We start from the raw sequence: 23,126 nt of genomic DNA, 5'->3' as shown, positions 1-23,126 counted from the left end.
AGCCAGGCTGAGCAACTGTACATCCCCAGTTTTGCCAGTTTGTGGGACGTTCCTTGTTGCTTCTAAATCAAGAATGCGATTGTCAGTGTCCTGCATCACCTAGCTGCATTGTCCTTACTTCGCCTTATAGAAGGTTCCACGTTACAGCAGTAATGCAGCTTTCTTTGGGGGCGACTTTAGCACAGACATTGACGTGAGACTACAGAAAAAGTATTATTTACTACTGCGGTAACTGATACCTCTTAGTGTAACACCAGAATGAGCCAAAGCCATATGGATGAGACACGGTCTATCACCCCCAAATCTTTGTCTCTTGTGCTGTGGAAAGCACCTTGCCTCGGTAGTGCTCCTGCAGGCTCGGAGAGCCCAGGGACACTGTCGGGGTCTATCCACGACCTGCTCTGAACGTCGCCCACTGTATTTCAGATGTTGAGGTTGTATGTGGCTACCAGCAGGGACGGGAATGAGATGACAACCATAGGCTGGCAAAGCAGAAATAGGCTGGATGAGAGAGATTATGAGAAGAGTGGGACAAGGACGTGAAACTCTGGGACACAGAGAGACCCAAGATGGGGAAAAAGGCTGTGAAGAACTGGCAGAGGAGTTCATGCAATGCTGCTTCAAAACCTTGGCATGGAAAGAACAATTCTCCTGCTTTCAAAACAACACATAAAAAGTGATGTTGAAAGCTCTCCACAGCCCTCTGTCGCAATCCTGTCTCAAGACAGACAACTCAATACTCCTGTCCATCACTCCAGCAGCTCAGGGGCAGATGTCTGGAAGGTGGATTTAAAGGTTTCAGTCTAAACCTCTGTCAGTGAGTGGCAGGGTTAGTTTAAGGATGATATAGTTGTCAGATTTAGAGTACAGGGTGTCAAAGTTATGAAACGAAGGACACTTGCTCTCATGTCCCCACCTCACTAGTGGCAGACAGGAGAGCATGCAGGACACTGCAGGGAAGGCAAGTTGGCTAAACCACACTTTTGCTTCTAAAATGCATGCCCCTTTCCCTTTTTATTTTATGAAAAGAAACCCAATACTTGTGAAACATTCAGAAAGAAGTGTAAAAGGACTAGTCTTTCTTCTTTTTTATTTTTCCAAGGAAAGACTTTAGTCTTAGGAAAATAACTGTGACCTCTGCAATTTGCAGAGCGCGTGCCTAGGCAGCAGGCTGCACACAGAAGGAAAAGAAAACAAAATATCACCATATTGTTCAGTGCATTACACTCTGTTCTGTACACTGAATGAAGCTGGTATTCTCTGGCCAAATGTGTGCCGTCACATTGTTAGGTACTACTCTAATGTCTGTTTATTAGAGGACCCAATCACGACTGCACTGGCAGCCCTAATCCTGACATTTCCTATCCTCCAAACACAGTCTCTAACCTCAGAAATGTTCTCTTAAACACTGCTTTTGTATGAATACTTTATACATGCTGTACACAACACATTCCAAATGAGCTTTTCATTACTAACTACTTGTATTATGTATCAGTGAGCTCAATGACATTGATTTTCTAATAATATAAATTAACTGGCAAAGATAATTTCATCTATCATCAGTAGGGTTTTATTTCTGGTATCATGTTAAATAGTTAATCTTTCAAAAGATTAAATCAAGAGCTTTTTAAAATTCAAGGCAGAGCTTAAACTGCTGTAAAAATATTCTTAATCAGGATTAAAACAGTTTGTGTGTTGTCGCTTTGTATCTAAGTAGAATAATGTTTTGCTTAGGCTTTTTCTTTCAGAGCAATTTAAAAAATCAAACATGATATCATTGTGGCAGAAACTGCGTGAGGCATGGAAGTCTCCTGCAACTTCCTCGACCAAATGCTACTGGACAAGTTGCCACTTAGCAGCCTCAAACAGCAACATCAAACTTTCCAGTACCTTTTACCTGCAATTCCATAAAATATGTAATTTTTCTGCCACTGAAATACAAAAGCTCTGATTCTTTTGGTTACTTCATACTTCACAGGAGACATCACTGCTGTTAACACGGTTATATCACATTATGGTGGTAACCACAACTGCAAGCATATGGAATAACAGACCTGATGGAAATTCTTACTGTTCCCCTGGGGCATCTTCAGGGCAATCCCAGCTAAGTGTGCGCTGCTCCCAGGAGCTCCCCAGCTCCCGCTGCCCTTCCTTTTTCCTCTCTCTACCTCAGACATCGTTGGGGAAACCAAGCTTCACTCAGCTGGAGCTGTCCACAGCTCCCTGTTCCAGCTTGTTTTCTTGCCCTCGGCTTCCCATGACACAAGGAGCCCAATCCAAGGCAATCCTAGCCTCTAATCCTAATCCCTTGTCATTAGACTCTCAAAAGCCACTTGACCTATACTGCCAAGGAGCCTTAAGCAGCATCCAGAGCATGGGGGCAGCTGGGCTGAGGCTAGATGAGAAAACCCCCGTGGGCACAGATACCAGCCTGTACCATGGACGGCTAAAGTCTTCTGCAGACAATGGGTTGGTATTTCTGAGAAGCAAATTTTTATCTGGCAGAAGAAAAACAGATCCCCTCTTGCCACTTTCTGGACTCAGACCTGTGAGTGTTTATGCACGTAAGGGGCATCTGTGTACTCAAGTAAGTGGTTCCACACAAGTACTCAGGAGTAGGCTTTACGATAAACATGTCCCTATGCTACACTTTACACCTCAGTCATCTCATGGCTTGCTCTGATATATGACAACCATTTATCAAGCTTCTCAGATGTCTCATGTGTGCTTACACTGGTGAGGTATTACTGCCTGCCTAGGAAACACTTTGAAAGAAACATCCAGAAAAAACGTTCTATTTTGTTCTATCACGTGATTATTTTACTTACCCCTGTCTTTTCATCAAAGATTTTGATTCCCCCAAAGGAGACTGTTAAGAAGATTTTTTGTTTATGTTCTCCTTTTGAACGAGCCGCAGCAACAATTCCCTGTTGAAACAAAGAACAGCTTGGCTGGTTTCATTGCTCTTCCAGGTGTCACAGCAGAGCACAAAGATTTGCTTGTGGACAATTCACCACTTTTCTAGGAAAACTTTAGGCCTTTCCAGGAACAGTCCCCCTCTTACTTCTGGCTTCCTCCCTTTTTTCAAGGTACCACATATCTTTATGCTACCCAGAGAGTATTTCAAATGTGCTCCCACTTCCAACCCCTGCACTAGCTAATCCTCCATGAAATTTGTTTTCATGGAATCTGAAAGTTGTTTCTAGCACACTTTTCCCAGCTATGAACTGTTTTGGTTTACACTTTTTTTTTAAAAAAAAGAAAAAACCCAACAAGCAGTGGAGGAAAAAATGCCAACAACTTTAGCTTACATCAAGGGCAGATTTACCTGGGATAAGCAAATATAATCTTTTTATAGAAGAAAAATAGTTTTAGCAAAATCAAACTACACCTCTGCTGTAAAAAACTGGTATTGAGGGTTAGCTTTATTCATGATCTCAGGCTTTTAATTCGTAAGTGAACTTGCTGATATGCATCTCATGTATTATACGTATTATTCTCCCACAGCATAACTAGAATAGTAACTTCTGTTTCCACCTTCTCGGGAGCCTGCCCTGACCAATAATACTGTAGCAAGATCAAATGTAATCAATTGCATTAGAAAATAAATGAAAATATTTAGCCATTATCTGGTGCTCTGCAATTTCAACATGTTTTATGAACCACTAATTCAAGTTTTAAGACCTCCATGAGGTAATTGTTCCCATTACAGAGACATGAAAATTAAAGAGAAAAACCTGAGTCATTTGTCAAAAAGTCACTCAAAAACTTATGGTGGGCCTTAAAACTGAAGTTGTAGGACACTTGGTTTCCAGACCCCGTAACTTCATGCTATGCTGCCTTACATACAGACATGATTTTGTAATGCTCCCTTCCATTAATAGATTTAGTCATCTCCCATCGATGTTTAAATCAATCTCTCCACTATGCAAACAGGTTATCTGGGAGACATGGAAATGGCATCCCACGGAGGAGAGAGGCAAAACCGCTTGTGCATAGGAACTATGAAATTATGAGAAATATCTGGTATACAATTAAAACAGATAGGAATATTGTGGCAGATGTGACATATCAATGGTGCACCTTTTCCAGTAGATTAGTTTTTGCTTGTCATAAAATGTTTGTAGCTGATTTGTAAATTATCTACCAGATTTTGCTTTTAGATTCTTGAACCATAAGATGCATGTGACCCTCTGCTGTTTCTTCATGAATAACTTATTCATCCCAGTTCCTTGGGACTGGAACCCTGCCGGCTGGTAGTGTAAAAGATACCATTTAGTGATTTCTCCTGAAAAAATCAGTAATGGAAAATCCATCAGCTCTCTTGGCAGAATGCTAGGGAGAGGATTAGAATGAGAAAACATGGGAAAAAACTGCAGAGGGTTTAGTCCTAGAGCTAGCTTGTAACTCTACAATGCAGACAGGAAGCCAACAGCCAACACTGCACTCAAGGAAAACACGCCCTGTCCTTCCTTCTCAATGACTCCAGCCTTCCATATGTCCCAGGGTGAGGTAAAGAATGCTTCCTATAGAGAGCTCTTATGAATCTTGAGGGTTGTAGGAAAAGACTCAGCCAGAGGGAGATGTCTGTCAGGCTCCAGAAAGCCACCCTCCTACACCACTAGGACCTTCAGGCTCTGTCTGCTCTCTAAGTTCACAGTCTCCTCAAAAACTGCCTTTAGCACTGTTCCATTTCTTCCCCAATACTCTGGGGATGCCTCTTTATCTTCTTATGTTCTGTCCTCCCAGTGCACTGCCTCCTGATTTTGTAACCCATCAATCCTGCCATGAGAGGTGCGAGACATACTCCTCCCAACAAGGACCCCAGTCCCCCCTACACCTGGCTATGTCCCACACAGTCACTCATCCCCTCTCACCTGTCCTGACAGGAGGTAACGGTCAAAGGCAGGGCTGCAGTTAATTAGCACTGTCATATAAAATATTCTGATACACCATTTTGCTTCACCATGGTTTAACGCCCCCTTTGCATACTAAAATTACTCAATTTGCAGATGCGTTGTTTATAATTTGTGGACAAATTGCAGTGGTGTCAATCATGTATAACTACTGAACTCAGAGATAATGTATTAAAATTAAACTAGGATAAGCAATACCAGCCAGGAGTTCATGTAAAATTGACTCATTTCAATACATAATTAACCAGAGTGAGACTCAGTGTCATGAAAGGAGAATGAGTAAAAGTTCAAGCTGAAATTTGCTCCCCTTGACTCCATAATAGTAAACATTAAAAATTTCACTGCACCTTGAGCTTCATCATGGAGTCTTGGCATAACTTGTCTCCTCGTGCGGCAGAAACCTCATCTATCCCAATCAGTTTTGCTTTGTATCGGACACCATCACCTTTAAACCTCTTTATTAAAGTGGCTTCACTGCGATCCTGACCTGAAAAGACATAAGGGAAACAAGGAAATTTACACAAGTGCAAAGGAAAATAAATGAATAAATAGTCACCATTAAGTGGCAAATTAGATCTAACTCCTACCTCAACACCTAAACATGCGAACATTTCAATAAAACCTTTTGGCCTTACTACCTCAAATGAATTCAAAGTGGAATTGTTGCCACATGAAATCTTCTGTACGAAATTTGCACACAAATTAGGTTTACAGAAATAAGAGATAAGCCTGCATCAGACCTCATGGATCTGAAAACTTCTCATCTGTATGGGTTGTTTTAATTCCAATACACTTGAGAAGTCTTAATTTTGCAGACAAAACTCTAACAGGCTACTACTTCTTTGTATACCAACTTATCTAACCGTATCAGCAATATTTACACGATTAACATTTCAGTGATGGAAAACCAAGTTCTATTGTTTGCCTGTAGAACACCGCTGCTCTAAAAGCCCCACAAGAAATACTGTCTCCTTGCTCTATTCTTTCTGCTTATAGACATATACAGAAACAACACAACTAGCAGAGTCAGCTTTCACGGGTTCACCCTGAGAAGCTTAAAAAAAGGCACAAGATGTTTCTTGATAAAAAAGCAGTGGGGTGTAAGATAAGATAGCACGGTACTGATAAGGCCAATTGTGCAGGTTTGGCTGGGCTAGAGTTAATTTTCCTCACAGTAGCCAGCATGGGCTACGGTTTGGATTTGTGCTGGGAAGTGTTGTTAATATATAGAGATGTTTCCCTTACTGCTGAGCAGTGCTCACAGAGAGCCAAGGCCTTTTCTGCCTCTCACCCCAGCCCAGCAGCGAGGCGGCTGGGGGCACAAGGGGCTGGGAGGGGACACAGCCAGGACAGCTGACCCCCGCTGACCCAAGGGATGCTCCATACCATAAGTCATGCTCAGCATATGAAGCTGGGGGGAAAGTTGGCTGGGGGCTGCTGCTCAGACACCGGCTGGGCATCAGCTGGTGGTGAGCAATTGTTTTTCGTTTGCATCACTTGTCTGTCTTGGGTTTTATTTCCCTCCTACTTTTTTGTTATTTTCCTTTTCCTGACAAATTTATTATTATTATTATTATCATCATAATAATATTATCATTATTGTTGCTGTTGCAATATTTTTACAACATTATTACTATTATTTTGACTACTATTATTATTATTAATCCGTTCTTATCTCAACCCACAGGTTTTCTCACTTTTACTCTTCCAATTCTCTTCCCACCCCATCCTGCTGGGGGAGTGAGGCTGTGTGGTACTTAGTAGCCACCTGGGCTTAGACCACAGCACCAATGTACACAAATTACAACACTCAGCCTAGCCTGAACCACACGATAATGACATTACAGCAATCCATGACAGGGACACCTTTGTGGGGAAGACTTTTCCTCCTGAGTATCTGCAGAAAAGCTTATACTGTGTCTTAGCAGAAATACATTAGTTAGGGAATCAGTCTTCCTAAAATTGATTAAAGATATATTTTGCAGCTGTCTGTGGAATTTCTTGCTAGGATGTCAAAAAAAACCCAGCAGTGAACTGTAAATAATTGCAACCAAACAAGTAACCAAACAAACAACATCCAAGGCACAAAGAAGCAAGCAAAAATGTGAGATCTTAAAGAATTTGAAGTTTCTCAGACCCAAAAGATTCCACCAGAAAACTTGCTTAAATGTGGACTGACACTGCTCAAATTTATACTATTATCACCTAGGAGCTCTAGTCACAGATTTTGCCCCATCCTTCTAGGTATTGTAAAAAATGAACAAAAAGCTAGTCTGCTATAAACGGTAAGGATCTAGTCTTGACACCTATATTTGAGAATTTTTGCCCAATTTTTTCTCCAAAGCTCATTTCTATTTGAAAGGTCAGATTTAAGCACTGACAATAAAATCGGCTTCTGCGCAGCTGTTTTTTGATAAGCAGAAGTACAGAAGCTTTGGGGGGAAAAGCTATACTGTTTAGCATTTCTATTAAAAGCGCCTTTTTCAGCAGTCAACACTGGGGTCAACTTTGTTACTGTCATACACCCACCAAGTGTGGATGAATAAACTAGATTCAGAACTATGGAACCGAGATTTTTACAATACCATTGTGAAAAAATCTAGAAGCACATATGACCAACGAAGAGTACTTCCAAATGAAGTTACTCATTTGGTTCTCCTTCCCCCAGAGAACTGCACAGTCCATGCCATGAACTAATGATGGACTAAATGTATGCTAAAAAATAGAGCCATTTTAAGCATATGGAGATCTTTGAGTGTGTTTGAGCACACAAATACAATCCCCTCCAATGAAAAATATCAACTTAGAGCAATGTTTTAATGCCTCATTTATAGCCCCCTAAAAATAAGGCAGCTGGCAAGCGTTGCTGTGATAGTTTAGTGGCCACCCGACTGTTTCCCTTGATTTGTTTTCACTCCTGCTGCTTCAGAAGAATTAAACAGGGTTGAAACCTCATGCTTTTACAGTATATTTTATTAAAAACAAATAATCTAATGAGACCCAAATGATAAATCAGAAACTCAGAACACTGCTAATATCATTCCCCATGGAAATGTCAAGGCAGATGCTGGCACCATCAGCAAAAAACAATGAAAAGCCATTTTCCCTTTTCAGCCGCCAGAGTGGGGCAGGAGGGAGAACATCTGGAGACACAACAAAGTACAACAGTAACAGTGGACTTTTCCATATGTCTTTTACACTTGCAAAGATATCCTGTTGATTTGCAGTAAATAAAATCCAACTCCAACAGCTTTCTTGCCAACAATTTTCAACCTTACATCTTCATTACAGCCAAAGGCAGCTGTTAGCTAATAGCACAAGCGTGTAAGTGTTCAAGAGTGTTTCCTGGGTCCAGGTCATGATAGTGACCTTGCATTCATCAGTTATTTGAACATTTATACTTCTTCCAACCTCTGATCTATTTTGCTGCACGTAACTAAATCCCTGACATTAACAGACCATTCAAACACTTATAACTGTGTTTGCTTACGCACAAGTCCCATGTCAATTATGACCCAGATTAAGCAGAATAAAGTGCTTTTGGGATAAATGACTGAGAAAAATCATCAACCTGAAAACGATGTAGATATTTTAAACTGTGGTGGAAATGGCAAATTACTAGAGACTACAAATTCATCCATAAAACCCTAGAGCATATGTCCCATGAAAAAGCACAGAGAATGCACACACACACTGCCCTATATTATAAATCAGCCATCTGCAACAGTCATAGTTTCTCAGAATATACCCAGATCTCCCCCAACCTATGCTGACGCTGTATTTCCAAATTTTGGTGCTGTAACCAGCCCTGAAAAACTTCCACCCTGCCTGGAAAATTACTGCATGACAAACACCATCAGTACGGTTGATTTTGCAGCACTCCCGAGATGTGAGATTTATGCGGGGTGGTACTTCATTTGCACATTGGACACTTACAAGGCAGATAGTCCAGACTCTCATAAACATCTCATCATTAAAACAAAAAAGTATTTTTTAATGACAGTTCTTGAACAAGGTTCTTTCTGTGTTTGAAACTGCATAAATAAAGAGATGCCTGAATTACGAGGCTGTAATTCTTCTTAAGCTTTGGAGGTGGGTGAGCAATAACATTAAACCACTAAACCAGAGAGCTGAGCCCGTGCCAGAAACCCACCCAGGGAAGAGCTGCCTCTTTCCTTCCGTGTAACAAGCGGAGTCATCTTTTCTTCTTCACAGCTCCTGCCTTTGTCAGCGGAGACCCGCTGTGGCGCTTGGCTCTCCAGCCACCCCTGCCACCGCACTTGCTCGGTCCCAGCCTGCGGGAAGGAGGATTATCCTGGATGCTGGGCTGCACTTACTGCCAGAGCTCAGTTTTATTCCAGTAACGAGAAGCCACATCTTGGGGCTTTCACTCTCAGCTTGCCTTCCTCAAGCTGCAAATAACATTTCAAAGGTAGGAAGGGGGACATTCACAAACCATCTAAGAGTATTTTATGGAAACCTGAAGCTTGAGGTCTCAAATCATTACTAGACCATAACCTACAGCAAAATTAGAAGCCCATATTTAATGACAACCACTTCTTTCCACAACACATCTCCTCAGATCTCATTTTAGAATTTCTTGACTACAGAACACCACAGCTGTCAAATCCACGCTGGGTGAGCAGCAGGTACCCATCCCAGTTGTCCACCATACCCTGCACAGGCAGGAATCTGCCCAGCATTCTTCTTCAGATGACCAGCCCCACTATGTCATTCTAAAATGATTCTAAAGTTTTGTATTAAAACTTTTTTAACTCTAAGACCGATGGATATTTTCCAATGGTGTGCTCTAAATTGCTTTCATAAATTCCTTTTCATAAGCAAAGAAATATCACAGGCATTTGTTTGCAAGTCGACACAAGCACTTCACAGTCCAAAACGGAACAAGATTATCAACAAAACTAAACTCAATTAGATTCTCATGTCCCAAACTGAGAAAAAATGCAGATGTTAAAAACCCACTAACAACGTAACACGAATTCAGTTTAGAAAGGTGATCACTTTTAATTAGAACATGTGGCGCTGTTGACACAGGCAAAAGGATGTTTTGTTTGCAGCATATAGATTTATAATCCACAGAGGCTCTTAAAATGTAAATGTAAGTGTAATTGTTTTATCTACTACTGTAGATGTCACCATTCACCTTTAAGCCATACGTGTTCCAGCTGGACCCACTGCTCCTGCGCGAGCCGGCAAACATGACCTTTGCTGCTGAGTTCTGACATTGCACTTGGACTTCCAGAGTCTTTTAAGAGAACAATAAATCCCCAGGGCTGGGTGATGCAATGTGCTTCTCAGCTTGCATCTAAAGTAGAGAGAGGCTTATCATGATCAGCATTAAGGTACTTTATCCATCTCACTAAAGCTACTGTAGAAGTAATAAACAAGGTTTTTAACACAATCATTTTTTTTCAAGGCAATAGACCTTAAACTATAGTTCCCTCAAGCAAGCTAGAGACAGACCTGAACTCAAACCCCGAATTACTCAACCCAAGTACCTACATTCAGTCCCAAGACATGTCTGCTTAACAGTCCGGGAGGAACACGAGCTGTGTGGAAGATGCAGGAAGATGCTCACAGTGCCGGAGGCGGTTGCTCCCCAGGCTGGACCCAGTAGCAGCAGCTGCCATTCAACCCCGACCTTGACATCGAGGAGAGCTGTGTTTGCATTAGCTTGTCCGGCTCCACGTAACGCTCTCCATGCTGCATACGGCAGCTCATTCAAGGTTTGCTTCCCAGGCACTGTGTATTTTGGTGGGTGTTTCAAGGAGACTTATCCTCACTCAGTATAATTCAAGGATTATACTTGATTTCAGCTCTTAGCCCAACAGAGCACCAAGCTAACATTGTATTAACATGCTAACATTTAGAGCAAACGTTGTTCGTTCTCCCAGGGGATCTGTAAGTGAGTGTATTTCATAAATAGAGAAAGAAAATAAACAAAAGCATCCCTGCAATAAGCACACTGTTGCTTTTTCTGTACGTTCTTATAACGCACTAAACATTCTTCATAGCACATGCTAATCTAAACCAATAGCCCTGGAAATGGCTATATCCTTTATTTAAATGTGTGAAGCCCTTAGGGCATAATCTGAATTTCTTGATTTTATGACTGTAAAATATATAATGATATTATCACCAAAGTCGATAACATGCTCCTGGCAATCAATTCGCTGAAGAACGACACGCCACTGTCTTTTTTTTCCTTTTTTTTTTTTTCCTTTTCTAACTAATAAACTGTCAAAGTTCTATCCATCACATATTCAAATTATAAAACCTGAAATAACACCTCCTTGTATCTCGCAGGGCTGAAAAACAATCACACAGGCACTTAAAAACACCCTACATCTTCATGGGCACAATTAGCATTTTTATAGCACCAACACAGTGGAAAATACAAAACACTGCAGTGCAGAACGACCTCTAAGATGCCACACACACTGAAGACTACTAAATTAATTGCTAAGCGAAAGGTATTTCCTATTAACTGTGCATATATACACCCCTATGTTCACATACATATGCATCCATAATTTTATGTATTTGCACATATACATACACACGTGGTACACAGCTTCATTTGGAATCAATTATCTAAAGAAAATTCACAGTAATTTTAATCAACTACAGATTTCCCTAGGAGAAAAAAAAAAGGACATAAGCAGGTGTAAGAGAGAAAATACTCATACATAATTACATGTACCTTTCAATACAGCAGCAGCTAAACAGCAGCTCATGAAGGACTCACGAAAAGCTCAGATTGCTCTCTTTGGTGGCACATTTTGCTCAGTGGCTACACAGATCCACAAGTCCAATACAGAGGGCTCAAAACTATCCATCACACAAAGGGATGGATCTCGATACCAAAACCACAGCACCCTGGCAACACAGATCTTTCTTCATAGGCATTCAAAAAGTTCAGTGCAGCAGGCTCATTTGGGATTTGAAAACTAAAAAAATCCCACAAATTCTCAGATCCTCCTGCTATCTGTTAATCTAATAATTGAACTTTTCTGCTAGAGGTTGAAAACTTTGAGTTGACAGGTTGCGCATTTGTCACTGTCTTTGGGAGCATGATTGCACAAACTCACTGTGCTGCATCCAGAGATCTGACACAGAAAAAATATTTTTCCTTTTTTAAGATAACATTTTAGAAAAGAAAACACATCATGTCTAGTAGTACATGTGCACACAATTTAACTTCTGGTGTCATCACTAGCATTCTCTTCCTCTTAACAGTATTTCTCAAGTGACTTTCTTGCAATTAGCCGTTTTTAACTTTTTTTAACAAGAGTTACTTAAAGGTTTAATTGCAAGATCTGTAATTCATCTCAAGTGACCAGAGCACATTCGCAGCAAGATCTGCTCGCATCATCAATCACTGCTGTCTTTTAAATGAAGATGTACTTTGGATTTCACACTTTATTTCATTGATAAAGGCTAGTTCCTAGCAACTGAAAATACTACTGATGTAGTAAATAGAATCTGTTTACGGGAATGGATTAAAACCTTAAAAAGCATGTTAACATTTTACAGGGAATAAGTACCTCTTTTCTGTATAGGATCCTATACAAAACCTTGGTTACAGCACATGAGTACAACTTGAATGCAAACTTCTCCTGTCATCAACTGATGGGGAAACTCCCAAGAAGCCTGCAAGCTGTGTTCTGGAGTGTTTTTTTCCAGCTTACCCAGCACAGACAGCTTGCTCTAGGGTCAAGCAGCGAACCCTGTTGGGGTCTACTGTATTGACAAATGCTATTGCCAAGGTACGAGAACACAAAACCTCAGCAAACTATCTTTTAAACCTCCTCCTGCCAAGATCCCTGCCTCTTCCTATGAGCTGCCCTTGCCCAAGAGCGCCATCGGGAAGCATGTGAGCCTCCTAGCAGGAGGAACAAGAGGGAGAATCTCCCTCCTGTCCTGATGGTGCTTCAGACCTTTTGGTCCTTCTCCTCAGAAAAAGGTAAAATGCCCCATTTTAGCAAACACACAAACATTTGTCTTGAATGCAGAGACTGAGAATATTTCCACAGAAAACGATAAACAGTTTAAAGAGGGGACACAGAAATCACTCTGAAGGCTCAACGGACTTCTATTACGGCTAAATTTAAAAACATTACCTACAATTTTAAACACAGATAAGGCCTCTCCACAAAAACTCAATCATCATTCAGACCATCATCTCAGCAGTACTTCCCAATTGTTCAGCACTGCTATTCACAGTAACCTCCAACTGAGAGATTTTATGGCTTCTGGCATTATTAGCCAGTGAATTACTGTACTCAAAGACACCTACACATCCCTACTTTCAGAACCAAGTTTCCTATGTAAGTAAATAAGATCTTCCCATATTATTTGCTGTCTTTGATCAGAGCTTTATGAGCAGAAATGTCATTCACAAGGTGACAGCAACTGCACCTGCCAAGTTTTTTGTCTTAACACTTGGTGCCCTACACAAGCCGATACAAAACAAGATGTACATTTTACTGTTTCCAAAGCAAAACAGTTGTGTGGACTAGACTAAATTATTTCTTTATAGTACAAGGAAGTATGTGTGAGTATGTCGAGAGATTTCAATCATTTACAGAGAAGGGCTCAGTATAAAATGATGTTTGATTAAAATTTTGGACAAATCTCAGTGATGGAGAGTCTAGCGCAAGCACACAGGAGATGGCAGTGATTAAGCACATCGCTCCTCGGGCAGATGACAAAGCACTCATTTTAGTTTTAGCCAGAAGGCTCACTGATCAATTTTATTTTCTTAGATGGTCTTTGAGATGACAGTATATGGGCACATCCTCAGACACAGAAATGACCAAAAGCTGAATGTAATTAAACTTCCTTTCAGCCTTTCTACCATGCAAGTCTTCATAAATCTTGGAAAGCCATTTTGTAAGATGCCTTTTACAGGCTGGATGCAGAAGCAGCTAAAACCCCAAATTCTACACTGATTCAAATTGAAATTAGACACTGCAATAAAACTTCGTTTTGGGGTAGCCTTGTTCAGCAAGCCCCGGGGAATGACCAAAAGTGAGACAAGGAAATCTTGGCAGTTTATTTTTTGCTTTTAGGTATTCAGAATAAAAATGATGTTTAGGGGAAGGGAGAGGACAAGTATCTGTGCATTCTCCTCCTTAAAAGACAGAAGATAGTTTAGCAAACTTTGGTCATCTCATGTTTCAAAGCTGGGATAAATGTTTAAATCAAGCAGACATCAAGAAGTCAAGCAAATAAAGCCCTTGGGAAAAGAGGTCATCAACCAGTTCATTCCTTACCCGCCTGCCTGGATGTCAGTACAAAATTGGTTGCTTCTGAGACAAAAATCGACTAAGAAAAGGTAATTGATTTTACAATGATCCTTAAGTGGCATTAATATGTGCACTGCATTTGGACAGGGTACGGTAAAAGCCCAGACACTCAGAAAACCCAGGGACCTGTTACAGCTGTACTAATACACCCAAGCAAAATAGCCCTCATGGGGGCAGCCAGTAGGTACCATCTGCTGCCAAGAATCTTCATACAGGACTTGCATAGCAGCAAGGACAGGCCAGAACATATAGTGCTGCTAAATTACCCCAGAACATGGCATTTCCCAACAAAATCTGAACTTGCTGTGGGGAAAGCAAATCACAATTGCCTCTCCTTCCAAGTTCCACTGCAGCACTGAGAAGCATCTTAAACTAGATGCAACACTAGCCTACACCGATCATTTAAAGATGAGCATCTCAGTAACTATTTTGGTATGTGAACACGCAACAAGATTTGCAGAGTTGCTGAATTCCCCTGACTCTCTTTAATCGTACAAGAACTAAAAGTGCTCAGAACTAGGAGGGGGGGGGGGCAGGGGAAATCAAGCTGCTTTTATGTGTCTACCTGTATCTGGCTTTAAGTACGTAGTTTTCAGGAACAATTTTAATTAGACTTTAACTAATCCAGCACACAGATACGCACGCGCTTAAAGGCGGCGCCCCAAAATCATGTTGAGACACACAAATTCACAATTTACACTTCAAAGCCTACAAATATATTCTGTTGATGAGTCTATCAAAGAGTTTAGTTTTTGTTATGTATAAAGAAAGAGAAAGGGTGGAGAATCAGTTCACTTCATACAAATGCCAAATTCTTGTGCTGCCCTAAGATAAATGTTAATTCTCCGGGACTATAAAAAGAGCAAGTTAAGAAAAGGTTATGCTCTGCTGATTAACATTCCCAAACTTCTCACATGTTCAACATAAGAAAAATCTTTCCATTCAAGATAATTATAGACACTAAAGTCCCCAAAGAAAAGAACAATAGCCCATAACACTTAAAGCAGAAGGACATAGCCATTCATTGATTTACACTTTCCCTCTCTTGTCAACACGGTGTTCTCCTACTGCACCAGTGCTGCGTGCACCAACAGAAATGGGACTGTGCACTGCACTGGATGAAATCATGGCTGTGTGCCAGGGCAACTTTTCTCCTTGAGCCATCCTCTTTGTCAATGCAAAACTTTATTTTGCTGCAGACTCATGCCAGTACTCCTTAAAACAGTTACAAAATGATGCAGTAGGTCACAACAGGCTGTAAACATCTGCAAAATGCAGCCTGTGGCTGTGCTTCTGTCCCTTGAGTGGTTTGGTTCACTGCTGCAAATGAAGTCTCACCTAAACCACAGGACTTGGTCTTCTGGGGAAGCGAAGGTGGACATCAGTCTCGAAGCACAGAAGCTTTCCCACTTGGCCTCCTCTGAAGCTCACTCCACCCCACCTCCCACTCAACCCCAGTAACACTTTCAGCCCTGATGCCACTGAGCAAAGCCTCCAGCAAAAAAGCAGCATCACGTGCCCTGCCACAATGGAACTACATCACCCATGCGACAGTGCAGCTGCAGAACCATCTTTCACCTTTATTCCTATGGAATTAGTGGCACTGCCAGTTATGTCTGGATTTACCAGTTGTTCTGATGATATTGGTATAAAATGCAGTTCTGGAATGTGCAGACTTGTAAGTTCCTGGCTTAAAAAGCTGGCTCCGAGGCCATAGCATTAGAAGCATCAAGTGGCCTCAGAGGGGAATTATGTATCCACCTTATAAAGCCTATTCTCACACAGAAAAAGGAAAAGAATGAAAATGACACATTAAAAACGCACAGTAAATAGATTTGTAGAAATTACCCTACGATCCCATTAATTCAATAAGAAAAGCAGCTGCTATTTATTTTCCACAGGAAATTGAAATACCAGTATTCACCACATGGCAGTGAACAGAAAAACCCAAAACACTATTTCCCTGCTGAAACTGTTCACATTTTGTTATCCAATGTTTCAGGAAGAAAATTATTTTCATTTTGGCCTCCCACTGCCTCTGCAACATCAGAGAATGTCTCTCCCTGTTGGAAAAACAATAGGAGGCAAAGAGGAAAGCAGCTTTTTTCCTGAGACTTTGGGCTAAAAAACACCATCAATTTCAAAATTACAGCAGTGGCAAAGTGCTTCTTTCAATCTGGTCCTTTCATTTTTACCTCCTGCTGCTGTTCCTATTGTCAAAGTGGCAGCAGGAGGCAGAAATGAAAAGACTACTGCCGGCAATCACCCTTGGGCAAAGCGTTAATAAGAAGTGAAACACCCATGCCATAACGAATTCCAGAGGTAAGAAATTGGGGTTTGTGCATCTCTTATGTGTGTAGTACCACAGAGGATCAGCACATCAGGATAACTTCCGTTTCTGAAACCACACTGATCAGACATCAAGGAGGCAAAGCTTTTGGGCTGGTACTCAGGACTAACTAGGAATGAAACAGAATATTGTTAGAAAAGTAGAAAGATACGACAAAAACAAACTGAGAAAACCCACCAGATAACTCTACTTCGAGTAAGAGGAAAGGAAAGTACTCAACTGGGAAAAGTTGCAGCAGTTTTTCAAGACACTGGGTAAATGGGTTGAGTTGTAAGTACACAAGGACCCAACTGCCTCCCAAGCCTACCTAGAATGTTTGAATCTGAAGAGCCTGTTGCACATCAGGGGAAACAGGACAGAAGACCAAAGCTGAGTGCTTAGCGCTACCAGAAGTTTTGCAAATTCTAACAAATATACTGAGCTACCTGTAGACCAGTTCAGTATTTCAGAGCTGTTCACCCAAAGAACGGCAGGAACGTACAGCACAACCACAAAGAAGTCACCAACAACCCTCCTTCCACTCTCCAGTGGAAGCCAGTAAGAAGCTCTCAAAAAGGGTGACGGTAACTAACCCAGGCAAATAATCATCTAGCTCTTGCCCTTTGGTGAAGTTTCCAAAGAACCCAAATTGCAAATCAAGTGTCCTCCAAACATGACATTTAAAAACAAAGCCTTCGTTGCCTGAAAGGAGGAGCTCCATCCCTAGCTGAGCAGTATCTGAAGGCGTCTCTGCTTACAGTCCCCGAGGATGTACGACCAAATCATATCCTTTTTGGAAGAAGCATGGGTGTTAAAAGGAGAGTTTAACAGAGTTCTAGGAAGTTTTAAGCAGCTGGAATAAACCAAGATAGAGGATAGGAACGGTCTCTTGGTCTGTCCCTGCATAAGGCTTGAAAGAACGTATTATTTGCCAAGATTATATATGTGGTTTTGATATCTTTGTGGTAACAGGACTATATTACGAGAGAACAAAACCATATTCCTCTGCAGACCTTGGGAAAAAAGTGTGAACGAAGTTGACTTCGTCTCCAGAAGTTCTTTAAAAACAGAGAAAACAACAGGAAAGCTAATAAGGGGGTAATGAAATGGAATATGATAGTATTTTTCACTGCATGAATGAAGTAAAAGAGAAGAGGGTTTTCTTCACTGAAACTGAGCCAAGATAAAGTTACCTTTCTCCCATTAAAAACAGAAAGCAATGGTACTTCACAAATAAAAGCACTACTATTTCTTGTGCTGTAACTTAAAACCAAAAATTTATGAAGCCTGAAACGATACTCAGTGCCATGTGCACCTGAATTGTTTCATTACCCGTGTTTCTTAAAATAATAAAGATGATTTCCCCCCAAAAATTGCATATAAACTTAAAAGGAGGAGAAGACTTCTATTCTAAGGTCAGAGTTCTCTATTAACTTAACCTGTACAAAACCATTGCCATATTAACTTCAAGAACACGCAGATAAAATCAGTCTGCTGAAATCAACACAGCCGTAAAGAAGAGCCTCGGGGAAGGGGGGGAGATTTTATTTCTATCATTAAAATATTACCTGATTTATAAAATATTATTATTGCTCTTGCAGTTGTGCTTATCTTTTGAAGAGCGTAAGACCTGCCTACTTGGTGTAACACTCTATAGTTACTGGGTTGCTTGTACCATAAAGATTTTCTGGCTATTTTTATCTCTAACAGTATTTTACGAGACCACACTGAAAACATTGATCAAACAATGCACAAGACCTCTTTGGACTGCACCTCAATGCCTTCTCAATAACTTGGCTGTAACTTATTCATTTACAAACAAAACTGACTGTGTCTAATTTCTGTGAAAAAAACCCAACAATCTAATAATTTAATATCTGTATGCAGCTTAGTGTATTATAAGATATGGCATTGCTATGCCAGGTTAGTATGCTATTAGCTGGGGGATTCTCAAGCATCTGTCATGCAAAGTAGGTCAATTTCTAGCCATATAATTCTGATTATGTCAAAATATTTATTCATGAGCTCCCTAATTCAACGTATTTCAAATAAGTCATATTTATGTTTTTAAAAAAAATAAACTAAATTATGGTTGCTAACAACTAGGTTATCACAGCTTCAAACACTCCGGTAATCCAGAAACGTGGATAATGTTTTTCCCTTACAAAGTACTATGTAGTAACAGAACTTGTTTCACTTCCTCCCTGCCATTATTTTTAGTCTGCTTTCCGAAGGAAACAAAGAGTAACACAGCCAGACTCCATGGGTGTATGTATGTGGGAATGTCCAAAACAATGGAATACACCATCCCCCTTTCTCATGCCCATTCTTCCTTGCATTAACACCTGAACCTTTGGGACAATTTCAGTCAAGTCTCATCTATATTACAAATTTTTCACTTTACCGGTCAGTGGAAAACAGGCAGCTGAATAGAGGAGTGAGACCTTATTGATGGATTTGCTGAGGAAAGGCCACACTGTGAGCTTGTCTTTCCTTAGAGCTCAGATCCACATCAAGACCCAAGAAACCAGGCTTCCCCAGTTCCTCAACTCACAAAAATCTTGCCATCAAAATTAACAGATTATCAGGAGTAAAGGGGGGTATACAACGTTTTACATCACCCACATGCTCAACAAGATCTAACCCCTCCCAGTGAGAGATTAGGAATGACTCCAAGCTGCAGGTAACACTTGCACAGTAACAGGGAGATGGAAGACTTCATTACCCAGACAAGGCCATCTGTGACTAGCTGATCATATAAAGACAAGAACAAATAGCAGCTCGGAGGTTTTCAGTGCTACTGCAGGCAAACAAAAGGTCTTCAAGATCACCATTGTCTTCATTTTATCATACCCCGCTGAAACATTTAGATTACCTCTGAATTTCTCCTTGCTTTTACCAGTACATGCCTTTTTCAGCACCCAAGTGATGGATTCCACTTTTTACCAACTGTATGCCTATTAAAAGTCCTAAAAACTTCAGACCTGGGCAAAGTAAAATCTTTTAACTTTCCTCCCCAAGTAAGTACTGCCTAAGCCTATACTCCATCTTCTAATACACTGCCAGGAGATGCAACTGAAAAATGTATAGTCCTATCATACCTAAGGCAAAAAATGATGAGCCTAATTCTTCACTTCACTATGTTTTCTTTTATGCCATTCTAGCACCATACTGATAAGTCAAAACACAGAGACACTCCTCAGAGCAATGCCCACAGCAAGATGCAAAAGGCACGAAGGCCACAAGCTTGCTCTCCTCCTAGGTCCCATGGAAGAGCTTATACATGTCTATAAACTATAGGATTCTTTGCTTCCAGGAAAGAGGGGAAGGGATGGCTTTACCTTTCATCAATTAAGAAGTTGTCCCCGAACAACACAGAAAGATACACAAGACTTAAAACCCTTTGATGTTCTGTCATCTTCGTGTATTAACAAATCTTCAGGTTGCCTTGATACAGCCAAGATAGAATGGTTGCACCTGAGAGAATCATTGGAGGATGAAACTCTAAGTCATCAACCACAGAGCTACTTTTATAAGCTTTTAACTACAAATGCGTGTTTCTGGCATCCATTTCAAGCAGCTGCGTACCACCCTTGAGAGTCCTGTCCTTGGCACCTGCAGGAGCTGTGCAAAGACCTGAGCATGTTACAGCCACTACTCTTGTATTTGGTCAAGGTACCACATACGTGCACAGCTACGTTCTGTCAATGACCTTTTTAATCAAAGAAAAGCAAAGGAGGGCATTAAGACTTTTAAATGCTTTCAATTACCAATGCCCTAATATTAATTTTGTAAATGTTCTTCTACAGGGGTAATTAAACTGCGATCTGTGTTCCCTTTGTCTGGCTGCTTCTCATGCTCGGATTTAAATGCTATGTTTTGTTTCATGTGTAATAGTTTTCCCTTAGACCTTTCTGGTGGAGTCTGCAGGCATTCAATATAATCTGACGGTTGATTATGTCCATGGCAGTTATTTAACTGCCTGTTGGGCTGGATTGAAAGAATCACAACGGTGGCTAACAAGACTAATCTCAGAACTACCATTTAAAAAAAAATCTTTTAAGATTTAAATGCCAAATCTTTCTTCAGCCACCATGACATCCCAAAAATACACGGTATTTGATATCAAAAACATCACGAGTGAGCCTGAAGTGGCAGATCAAAATATAATTTAGGTGTTGAAAAAATTATTTCTACTCTATAGATTTTATAGTAAAAAGACTACTGTTATGTAAAAATTACTTCACATGTTAGAAAACCTCAGAGTTTAAGACAAGGCAAGTTACAGCAGATGTTGTAAGATGAGGAAGACTCGATCATTGGGATCGTATTTTGGCAAGCAGCAATTTAAAAATTACACAGAACGCATCATGCAAACTCTGCCACTGCTTTTGGCTGGTCTGTACTGCTTTTCCAGCCCACCCTTCTCCTACACAAACTTCCAGTCCTTCACTTAAAACTTCAGTACTTTCCTTAGGAAAATGTGTGGGCTTGACTTTACTTCAAATGATCTGATTTCACCTTTTCACCATCTCAAAGATTAGGCATTTGTCAAGCAGAGAGCGCAGAGGCATGTGTGCGCATACGGAAGGGAGATGTTTCGGCTTGGCTTTGGTTAGCACCGCCTCGTTCAGCAGCGCCTGCAGGATCGGGCTCCGTCAGGATGGAGCTGCCTGAACATCCATCTGAATAATGCCACTGGCAAGCTCAGCGAAGGAGTTAATAATAGTAGACAAAACAAGATTCATTTAATCAGCTATGTATTTCTCTGATTACAACAAACAAAGAAACAGGATTGTATGGCAATTTTGACAGCTTGGTAAACTTCAGCAGTGCCTTGTAATGAAGCCTTGGCAAGAAATAAGTGAAACACAAAGATTTTTCATATTGAGGCTGTGTAAACAGTTTCTGCTTTTAGAAACGTATCCTAGCAACTCACAGAAATGCTTTTTAAAGACAGCTGGACAAAAACACAATTTGGAATAAAAACAGATGTAATTGCTAAACCAGTGAGTCTGGTGGTCCCAAACTGGTCTTGCAGCCACATCTCAACTACCACTCAAGATGCTGAGAAAAGAAACATCAGGACAGATGTTTTAAAACTCGCATCTGCAGGAACAACTATGAAAAAGTGCATCAGAGTTAGCGGAGATGATTCTGAATTTTGTATTCCTTTCTAACTGACGTAGAAAATCTCTTTGGCTTCCAGCAGAAAGGCCTGCTGGACATACACCTCATGTTTTGTATTTGCAGGTTGTTAGACAGAGGTACAACATGCACAACTGAATTTTATTTATCAGGTATTCACCCAATTCCATTGCAAATCATTTTTTTTTTTATAGTTCATTTTTCAGGAGAAAACTGAAAGAAGTGACTTGCATAATAATGCACAGGCCTTGATTAAATATCTAATCCATAATTCAATAGAGAGATTCTGCTGACATCACCAACGGGAAAGATTCGTAAAATCTATCATGAATACAAAAGGAGCCTAAACTATATTTCAGGATTAGTACCCAGACTACAATTGTATAAGCATTATTGGCAATAGGGATAGATCGTGTTTATATGTAACGGATCACCTTATAAAACCCACCAAGAAGCTGAAACATGAGAGAAAAGCATCCTAACTCCTGAGACACAGGAATACTGGGAACAGAGAATACTCCTCAGAACACACGCATTTGTACCACGGAGGACCATTTTGCTTTCCAATGACTGTTTACAGGTAAACTACAGTACATGGCGTACACGCAATAACTGCCCCTCAGGCTGTACATTCAGATACTGTAGGGCAATTAGCTCAGTCACAAATCTTTGCAACTGCACTCGAAAGTGGTTGTAGATGGCAGCAGATTCCAAAAGTGGGCCACAAGTGGGGTCTCGGTTTGGTGTCCAAAGAATGAGAAAGGGATTACTGGGGGAGGAGGAAGAGCTGAGGCTTTTTTAGGGTGTGAGGTTTTTCAAGCCAACACTTACATTCCCCTGCATAACTTAGCTATCAAGAAGAAAGAATACTATACTGAACATCTAACAGGTAAGAAGATTTTTTTTGTTGTTGTTTTAAAACAAGCATAGATACCTATAACCTCCTCAAAATTTACATTTAATAGCTTGCCAGAGGACATTTTTCCCCAAGAAACATTAGTTAATTTTCAGTCTTGCAAGACATCCTGAATATTCAGAGGCTCAACTAATTCTTTGATTTTTCATTTCTCCAAAGGTCGAGTTTTAATAATTCTGTTGTGAAGTTTGTTGGCAGATACACTACCAAACCAGTTGTATACATTGCAACATGCTGCACATTTACTTTTGTTTCAGTTGATATGATTCCCATCCATCACGATATATTCTCCAGTTGCATACAAGGGGCCAAACCCAGAAACCTGTTTTTGATTCATAGAAAGGGAGCCATGATCTGACAGGCAGCAAGCTGTGTCTTCATCAAGTACACCTTTCTCGTGATGTAAAGTAAACCATTTCGCTGAGAACACATTTCACACCTCTCTGCTAATAACCACAGTTCACTGAAGGACCACCCATCCTGGA

General features: G+C 40.6%; 1 protein-coding gene across 1 annotated transcript in view; it reads right to left on the bottom strand.

Moving 5' to 3' along the window:
* DAB1 (DAB adaptor protein 1) overlaps positions 1–23,126 on the bottom strand; it is a 168,066-nt gene that overhangs the window by 60,916 nt on the left and 84,024 nt on the right. Inside the window, 2 exon segments of the mRNA XM_037404792.1 lie at positions 2,829–2,927; positions 5,264–5,403. Of these exon segments, the coding sequence (XP_037260689.1) occupies positions 2,829–2,927; positions 5,264–5,403 (239 nt within the window).

Source organism: Falco rusticolus, chromosome 11 (assembly GCF_015220075.1).
Source record: "Falco rusticolus isolate bFalRus1 chromosome 11, bFalRus1.pri, whole genome shotgun sequence".
In the NCBI taxonomy this organism is placed as follows: Eukaryota; Metazoa; Chordata; class Aves; order Falconiformes; family Falconidae; genus Falco; species Falco rusticolus.
Note: the sequence above shows the minus strand (reverse complement) of the source record. Positions and strands in the feature narration are given on the sequence as shown.